General features: G+C 26.9%; 1 protein-coding gene across 1 annotated transcript; it reads left to right on the top strand.

The window, feature by feature from the left end:
- The first annotated feature begins 2,173 nt into the window (after window positions 1–2,173).
- Window positions 2,174–9,692, top strand: LOC108769340 (lipase 3). The gene is made up of 8 exons (XM_018520254.1): window positions 2,174–2,377; window positions 2,929–3,127; window positions 6,560–6,674; window positions 7,165–7,408; window positions 8,246–8,404; window positions 8,547–8,631; window positions 8,935–9,077; window positions 9,501–9,692. Exons 1-8 carry the CDS (start codon window positions 2,198–2,200, stop codon window positions 9,690–9,692), a joined length of 1,317 nt encoding a protein of 438 aa, XP_018375756.1. The 5' UTR covers window positions 2,174–2,197.
- Window positions 9,693–9,946: the final 254 nt, after the last annotated feature.

Below are 9,946 nucleotides of genomic sequence, written 5' to 3'. Positions count from 1 at the left end.
TGTATATACATACAGGGTGGGACAGTAACTCTCTCCACTTAGAATATTTTCGCTATTTTTAGAGATATGAAGTAATATATTTATTGAAGTTATAGAGCATCAAAAGGGAGGGAGGGATACAATATACTAGTACACTCAGAAAAAAAGTTGCTATTTCAAAAAAATATTAGTTGATCATTAGTCACGGGCTGTCAAGCAAATATTTGTTAATTCAACCAAATAGTATATTTTAAATTACAAGATTTTGTTAATCTGGTCAAATTTAACGCTGCATAATCGGTTATTGTCTGATTATATTGAATAATTATGGATAAATTAAATATATAAATATTTGAACTAAATAATCATTACGAACTAAACGCATTTAGTCAAGTTAACAACTTTTTTTCTCAATGTAATAGTTTTTCTATGGTTGGAGGCGCTTCGGAAATTTCAAGGTCACCTCCACTTTTTTAAATGGAATTGTATAATTTTTTTTACACAATATGGTTCCTCTGAATTCTGCATATTAAGGTAGTGATATCAAAAAACCAATATATTTACAAGATATTTTATACTTTGTTCTGGCATATATTGATATAAAATGTTAAATAACTTGTAAACTATTAATTTTTTGATAATCGTACCTTAATACTTTTATATGTAGAATAATGAAATGTTTAATTGATGGAAAGTAAATACATAGTTGCTTATTTAAAAAATTATCCTGTTTGTATACATATTTTTTTGAAGCAACTATGTGTTTTCTTTTTAGCAATTGGTTCATCTTATTATTGTGTTCATAAAAGTATTAAGATACGATTATAAAAAAATTAATAGTTCACGAGTTATTTAATATTTTATGTCAATATATAGAATAAAATATCGCGTAAACTATTGGTTTTTTTATATCACTATATCTTAATACTTTTATATGCAGAGTAATTAGAAGAATCATATTTTGTAAAAAATATCATATAATTTCGTTTAAAAAAGTGGAGATGACCTTGAAATTTCCGAAGCGCCTCCACTCATAGAAAAACTATTAGTAGTATGTTGTACCCCTCCCTCTTGATGCTATACAACTTCAATAAATATATTATTTCATATCTCTAAAAATAGCGGAAATATTCTAAATGAACAGAATTACTACCTCACCCTGTATATACATAGAATATGTATTGTATATAAAAAAAATAATTCAGGATATTTAAAAAATTAAGATGTAACAAAATAATTCATATAAAAAGGATTAATTCTAAAGAAAAGTTGAATCTAAAAATTAACTTGACCTTGTTTGATCCAAATAATCATAATAAACTTTAATTAATGATCGATGAGCACTATGTCTTTTCTTATTAAAAAATTTAGATTAAAATCACATTCTAATTCAAATCTCTTTAGCCACCAATTCTTTAATCAGCCAGTAATCTTATTAGGAACACTTTAGAAATCGTGCATAATCATATAGGTACCATAATACGGTTGATTGCAGTGTCTAGTACTAGCAATTTTCACAGATATAATATAGCCCCTCTTTTCTGCCTTCTCCATCCTGATATTCAAGTAATTACCGTCACGCAAATTCCTGTTCTGCACATTAAAACTTCCAAACCACGCATAATCAAATCACTATTAGGAAATATGGATTAAGAATCCAGTTGGTCATGAAAACTTTCTTTTATTAAAAAATTGTTTACTTAAGTCAATCCCCTAATTATGACTTATTTCATAACATTTGAGATTAATTAACAAATTCTTAAGGAAATATGTGAAAAAATAAAAATAATAAGAATTTAATAACATAAAATTTTAATTAAAGGTTTTGTTAATATATGTTTATAATAATTAGCTGTTGTGTAAACTTTTATTTTCTACTAAGTAAGTATTAGTCGAACAAATAGCGAAACTTTGTAATTTTTTTTTAACAATTTTTATAAATTTTATAAATTCTAATGAAATTACAGTTTATTTAGTAGATATTTGATTTAATTTTCAAAAATTGAAAATTAAAATCATTTTTATTTTTAATGAATTTTTTTATATTCATGTTAAGAAAAAATCAACGCTAAACAATTAATGAATCAACTAATATCAAATATATTTGTAGGTTTCTCGCAATGCAAATGAAGACAGATGTCATAAAATTTATACCTAATATTATAGTAATCGATATTTGCAAGTTGTAGTTTATAATTTCATTAACATTACAATAAAAATGAGCATGAAACTTGTTTTTTTCATACTTATGCTTACTGTAGTATTACTGGAAGCAAAACTAAACTTCTGGGGAGATTTAGTATTCTCTCGAAAAGCAATATTCAACTATCTATTTTCTAAGGATTACGGTGTAGTGAGAGTGAGGAAGTCAGGAGAAGTCAAAACTGCAGTGAACAATGTAACTACATTAGATTTTGTAAGTGCAAGATCGCCTTTTGTCATGAAATACACACTCAAAAAATAATACCGCGAGATAAACCATTAGAATTTTAATTATTAAAATGAAATAAACCTTGTATATAAAAAAACAATTTACTGTATTAGCGAATAATAACTAAGTAACAACGCAATTATCGAGGTACTTTTGTTCAAGCAATCAAAAAATTTAATAAAACATTGTTTATGAAATAAGAAACGTCTCAATTACATTATAGAATGCTTTGAAAAGATTTTGAGATTGTGTTACAGGATTAATTATATTCACTAAACTGAATAAAAAAGTTAATATAAAAAACATTGAAATATTAATTACTTAAAAAATTAATATCTATGACAGAAGCTACTTTTATTTTACTAATGCAAACTAATTGTATGCAATTTTGTATAAAATATTGTCTCCTTTGTATTAATAGATACTTTTTTATGTTACGTAAAATATTATATGTAAATATTACAAAAGATTATCGAAAAGTCTTGAATCATTCTTTAACATTCAATATGTTTACGCAGATTGGTTTAGTAGAGAAAAACGGTTACTCTGCCGAGGAACATTATGTCATAACAGAAGATGGTTACATCTTGGTGCTACATAGAATATTGGGGAATCCTGTATTTAAAGGTCAAGGAAGTAGAAAAGTTGTATTTCTTCAACATGGTATTCTGTGCACATCTGATTGCTGGGTATTAATTGGTGCTGACAAAGATCTTGGTGAGTGATCGTTAATACATTATATATTAGTCATTATTATATATTAATCGACTGATGCCCGTTTTTATCAACGTAATTTAATTTTAATCTCGGTTCAACTAACTCTTCATCTTTTTCTAGTTCCAAGAATTAGAACTTTTCATTTTCTATTCATCCATAGTCTGTATAAAATCTTTCGCAAAACATGAAAAAATTCTATTGTCATAGATACGACAAATGGAATCATTATAAATAGGGGGAAGTCGCCTATATCGCACCCCTTAACGTTTAAACAAAATTGTAAACAAAAGTACTGAAGATATCAGAATATTTCTGTACTTATATTAAACTTCGGTTTATTGGCAATAAAACAAAACGATACTTTTGCGAAAATAAACATTAAATTATTGTTTAAATTTTTGAAAAAAAGTAGCTTCTGGTACGATTTGGAGACTGGATTGTTAAATTGTACCACCTGATTCCTAAATAGTACTTCTAATATAGCAACAAGCTGACATTGCTTATTGTCATTTTGACATTAAAATCTTTAACGTCAAAATGACGGCAAATAACGTCAATTTCTTTACTGGGAAAATAAACAAAATTAATTTTAAAACTCATTTATTAATAAATTTATTTTTAATTTCAAACTGAGTATACATATTTAAGTAGGTATAATAAAAACTTTTCTATTATAAAAACAGAAATTAGACTCTGTGTTTTTTAAACTCATTTAAGAAAGCAAAGTAAAAAGCAATACTTAAATTGATTTAAGCTATCATTTTACTATATTTCAGAATATTAAAATCACATGAGATATTTGGAAAAAATAAATTTTGGAAATAAAATCAATTACGGATTTTTCCGTCACAATAGAAAAGATTCAATAGAAAGACTCAATAGAAAAATTTAATAGAAAGACTCAATAGTTGATAAGTAATCACTTTCTTGAGCGCTTATTTAAACAGTTTTAGTAAATGTCAGGATTGTTACTACAGGTTTCGTGCAACCACTTAGAGCATCTGACACACTGAAATCCAGTCCACTGTAGGTCCATTTTTATCATAATAGTAACCTCCACATATTGCTCGCGTCACTTGCGAAAATCGTACTGGTATAATATAAAGACCAGCGACAAGTACGATTTACCTAACTCCCTCTATTTTTACAAATTTGCCAATAGCAAAATGACTTACAAATATTTTGCTAATTTGATGCTATACTCGAAAAGAGTTTAAATATCAATTATAACCGTGAGGGACACTATAATTCAATTACCCACCTTGTACTGATAACACCTTAGGTAAATTGTATCGAAACTTAGATCAGACACCGAACAAAATCAATTTTTAATGTCACTCGTAAACAGACGACTCGAAGACAAAACAAAAATGATAGTTCTTAACCCATATCACATTAGTGTCATTATCTTTGAAAAAAAATATTTTGTTTAGAAAATACAATGGAGGTACGATTTAACCGTTGGTACGACTTAGCCAACTCTCCCCTATATATACAGTACGTAATTCAACAGTGAATCAATAGTACACTATGAACCATTGCTATATTTCTAAAATGCGACGTTATCAGATTGTGCTGCTATCATGCAGCGATTTTGAACCCCTCCTTGGCTCGACTGGCAGATCGCGCCAAGGACGGCCATGTAATGTCGCATTTTAAGAATTTTGGATTGCAAAGTAAGTTTTGAACCCCTCCTTGGCTCCCCAGTCGACTGGCAGATCGCGCCAAGGACGGCCATATAATGTCGCATTTTAAGAATTTTGGGTTGCAAAGTAACTTTTTTTCCTAAGTTTTACGCATTTTTGATGTTTTTGTTGTTATGCCTATTATTTTTTTCATTGTGCAATAGTTTTGTGTACGCATTTGGCTTTATTATTCTGTAAGCAACTTTTTCTATTATATTATTTTACCACATTATTTAGGAGATTATTGTGGAAAAGGTTAGATAGTCTAAGTATAATGAATCATTTTGACGTAGTGAACAATGAACCATGGTATATTGTAGACCACATAACCTTTTTTACGATAACCTTCAAAATAATTCATTATAATAATTATTTAGAATACAGCCCCTCCCTCCACCTAAAATCTTAATAAAAATATACTCATTTGATGCGTTTTCACTCAAAACGAAAGAAAAACGCGGTGGTCAGCCTTGCGAATCCTCACTACCTTATAATTATCTATTTTATAAATAAACATTTTAAAATATAGCAAAACTAAAATAATCCCAACAATTCACAGTATAAAACATGTAGTTTATTATTAAAAATAGCATGGTTCATTGTGTAGACACCCCTTATACACAATGAACCACTTCCCGATTTTTTAAATAATCGAAATTGTAGCTAAATTAAAAAAATATTTTAAAAGTTTTTTTTTTATTATTTACAGTATGTAGCCAACTCAATTTATAAACTGTATGCCAAAACTCAGATCTTCAATTCAATAATTGAAAGAGATATAAGTCTCTAAAATTTACATGGTTCATTGTTGGACCACTTACCCTATACACATTACATAAATTGATGTAGAAATTAAAAGAATTACAAATATCACTAACAGTAAAAACCATGGAATTTTCAATTTGAAGTCGCAGTTCTGGATATGTGATATGGGATAACTATATGTTACATTCACGCACACACGCACGCACGCACACGCGCGCGTACACACGCACACACACACACACATATGCGCGCACTCGAGCGAGTATCCAGTTGAAATTAAAATTGATGATTAACCGATATGTTCACCTTAACTTTACTTGACTCCAAGAACTTAATAATAATAATGGGAACAGTAGAACAACACAGTAGTGAAAGTTTTGGCGAATATTTATTTTAACAAATCAGATCAAGAGTAGAATAGAAACATAGTAGTAAATAATTGAAGTTCAAGAAGTAAAAAATTTATCAAATTTAATTAGATTAATTCTATTTGAGATATCTTATTATATTAGGTATCTGATAAAATTTAACTATGTTTTATTTTAAATTTAAAAAATTAAAAGCATTTGTTATATCTTAATAAAGCAGCAATAATGAAATTGTTTAAATCATCTAACTATTTTCTAATAAACTTTATCATACCATAAAATTTATTATTACTTGCCTAATAATAGTATATCTATTACATTGACAAGAGATTTTATAAATCAATCCTATATTCTATTTTTCTTAATCTAGATAACCATTTTGAAGAAACTTTTGTTAGAACAACAAAATATTGTAGATAACATCTTATATTTTGAAAAAACAGAAAATATTAACTAGAATAAATAAAAAATGCCTAACAGAACATTATCTCATGATAAATATATGTTTTTACAAAAAGGAAAGCAATTATTATTTTTGTTAGCAATTTGATTATTAATAATAATCCGATGATATCATAAGAGAACTAATTATGTATCATTATCTTGTATTTCAGCATTTTTATTGGCTGATAAAGAATATGATGTATGGCTTGGAAATTTCAGGGGAAATGCTTATTGCCGATCACATATAAAATTATCTCCACAAAATAAGGAATTTTGGCAATTTAGGTAAAATTTTATTTTGTAATTATCAAGTTTTTAAATTCAATTCGATTAATTTTTTCTTAACAAAAACATTGAAACATATAATGCATTTTTGCATAGTTTCATATACCTTTATATTTTTTATTAAGAAAACATTGATTTTCATTATTATAAAAATTTTATAAGAAATCTAGTTTGAATTAATTAACATAAGAGAAATGTACATAAGGATAAAAATGGTTAAAACAATAAAAAGTTGAAATATTTTTTTTTAATATTTCATTTAATTTAAACTAGAGAGATTTCTCTTAAAATTTTTAATTAAAATAAACTATTTTAATAAAAAAGATCAAGACTCTTGTAATATTGTGAATGAGTATATTATATGTTTTAAATTTCTCATTAAGAAAAACTCAATTTTAATTATGATTTTAAAAAATGTATAACAAATATTTAGTGCTAAAATTAAAATATAATATAATAAAAGAGAAAAAAATTTAATTTCATTGTTCAGCTACCACGAAATAGGAACAAGAGATCTACCATCTATGATCGACTATGTACTTAGTTACACAAAACAAAATACTATGCACTATATCGGTCATTCGATGGGAACTACCGTTTTGTTTACTTTACTATCCATGAGACCCGAATACAATGCAAAAATAAAACTGGGAATCTGCCTTGCCCCGGTCGCCATATGGAAAGAAATATCTTCTTTTTTGGAATATATTCGTAATAAAATGCCAAAGATTCTGGTAAAGAGATATCAAAATCATATTTTAAGAAAAACGAAGATATATTTCCTATAAGTCATATGTATTAACTTTATCCTAATAATTAAGAGAATAATTGGTATTAGCAATATTTATTTTATTACCATATTTATTATTATTGTAATAAATAATTGATTATGATATTATAATATACAAGTTTTTTTTACGTCGAAAGTTTTTTCAGTAAACGTTTAGTATTCTTTCATAAAATACTTTTTGTAAATATTGTAGATAATTCTGTATTATTAAAAAGAGTTTCAAATGTTCAATAAAGTGATCATATTGACTATACAAACAACTGGTTGAAGTTTGGCACGATATTTAAAAGTTAATTTGTGTAAAACTAGAAACAAGATAAATCGTTTTTAAAAAATCACTCCAGAAATGTTTCAAACTTCAACCAACTACATTATATCCCGTATAGTTTCAAATACAATTCTACCCTAGTGAAAACATTTCGCTGAGATTATTCCATGTTTTGGAACATTTTAGCGAAATTGCTGAAAATTTGCTGAAATTTCACTGAAAGTAAATTTTTCAGCTAACATATCTGAAAAATCGTTGAAATTGAACTAAAATTACTTGGAAATTTTGTTGAAATTTCTCTGAAATTTTTGCTGAATTTTTTTAAAATTTTGTTGAAACTTTGCTGAAAAAATGAATTTGTCAGTTAAAAATCGCTGAAATTAAACTGAAATTTTTCTGAAATGCTAAAATTTCACCGAAAAGTGTTCTAATATGTATAATAATTTCGGCGAAATTCAGCGAATCAGGGTACATTTACATTTCCTTATATTTACGTTTATTTTTGTTTATTAGGAATTTCTTGAGTCTCATGAAATATATGAGATAGCCTCCTTATCATCAACGAGTATTAGGATTGGAAGAACACTATGTACAGATAAAGCAATTACTCAGGCTGTCTGCATTGCAATAATGTTTTTAACCTCCGGATCCGATACAGCGCAACTTAATACTGTATATTAAACATCTTCGACTTAGCACGATTTTGCTAATTACAACATTGCTCTTTTACGGCTTTTAATAAAAATTATAAAATCAAGTGTTTATACTCTAATATACAACAAATAAAAATTATTTTTAATTAAATTCATTGCAGACGAAATTACCGGAAATATTATCGTATTATCCGGCCGGCGTTTCCGTGCAAACAATACATCATTTTTATCAAAATATCAATACTAGTGAGTATTTCTCTTTCTTTCAAACATATATATATATAATATTGTAATATAAACTATGTTAATTATAAAGAAAGAAATTAATTTAATTGCTTTAAAACGTAATTAAAATGTTAGGAGAGTTCTCATTTTTATATTACAATACTTTTATTAATAATATAAATAAAAGTTTAAGTAGTAGTTCTTTTATATATATAAGCATGTTGTTCACGATCACGTGATATTTTATGTTTATCTTAAAAAATTAAAATTTGAAATACTCTTCAATTTTATATTTATGTAAATAATTAATATTGATTGTTGCAGAGAAATTTCAAGCCTACGACAACGGATATTTTGGCAATTACAAGAAATATGGACAAATGACGCCCATAATGTACGATTTAAAAAAAATTACTGCGCCCTTGGCTTTGTATTATTCCGTTAACGATTTGCTTGCTCCAAAATCGGTAAAGTCACTTTCATCATTTTTATGTAAGGTATATTTTTATGGGCGCAAACAAGAAGAACAATTTTTTATACAAAATTATACATTTTAAATTCAGACGTTTGCCATTTTGTAAAAATTGAACATGTTTGACATCGATTACAACAGAATATCTCCCTTTTTTTACTTCCATTTCTCCCTCTCCTTCTTTTTCTCTTCCTTTTTTTTACTTTTCTTACTCCTCTCTCATTCTTTGATCTAATATTATTATTTATATTATATATATGAAAACGGTATTTAAGAAGTAATTGTTTATATTTTTTAAATTATTATTTATTATTAGTTATATTAATTATTAGTTATTATTAATGTGTGATATTGTTCGTTATAATCACGATACTGATTATATTACAAATTTTATCGTCTTCCATATTTTTGTTCTTAGAATGTCCTCGAGATATACAAGCAACTGCCGAACGTTATCCTGCTAGAGGAAAATCCGTATAAATTATTCACCCATTTAGATTTTTTATGGGCCATCGATGGTAAAACTCTATTATATGATCGTTTAATAAAACTACTTCAGGGGTTTGACGATCAGGAGCGAATAATTGATGATGAATTCATCTATTTCTAATGTTTTTTTGTTAAAAACATTTATTTATATATGTTTTTTTATTATATAACATTTATACAGGGTGTTTGAAAATTACCGGGTAATCGATCTCGAGCAGGTAGAACGGACCGAATAGAATAAAAAATTCTTATACCATTTTGTAGGTTGCGCAATAGTTAACGAGATATTAACATTTAAAGATAGTCGAATAAGCACGTCCGGCCGGCCTACTCTCTCTCTCTCTCTGCTGCCGAATATACAACCTACCGTCCCCA

This window comes from Trachymyrmex cornetzi, unplaced genomic scaffold (assembly GCF_001594075.2).
Source record: "Trachymyrmex cornetzi isolate Tcor2-1 unplaced genomic scaffold, Tcor1.1 scaffold898, whole genome shotgun sequence".
Taxonomy (NCBI): Eukaryota; Metazoa; Arthropoda; class Insecta; order Hymenoptera; family Formicidae; genus Trachymyrmex; species Trachymyrmex cornetzi.
The sequence above is the reverse complement of the archived record's forward strand: the minus strand, read 5'-3'. Positions and strand labels throughout refer to the sequence as shown.

What these genes read in the sequence shown, in the direction of transcription:
- LOC108769340 (XM_018520254.1), top strand. Translation starts at nt 2,198, where the DNA reads ATGAGCATGAAACTTGTTTTTTTCATACTTATGCTTACTGTAGTATTA. An exon ending in TTATCAAAATATCAATACTA is followed by an intron (nt 8,632 to 8,934) that starts GTGAGTATTTCT and finishes TGATTGTTGCAG; the next exon opens with AGAAATTTCAAGCCTACGAC. An exon ending in ATTTGCTTGCTCCAAAATCG is followed by an intron (nt 9,078 to 9,500) that starts GTAAAGTCACTT and finishes TTTTGTTCTTAG; the next exon opens with AATGTCCTCGAGATATACAA.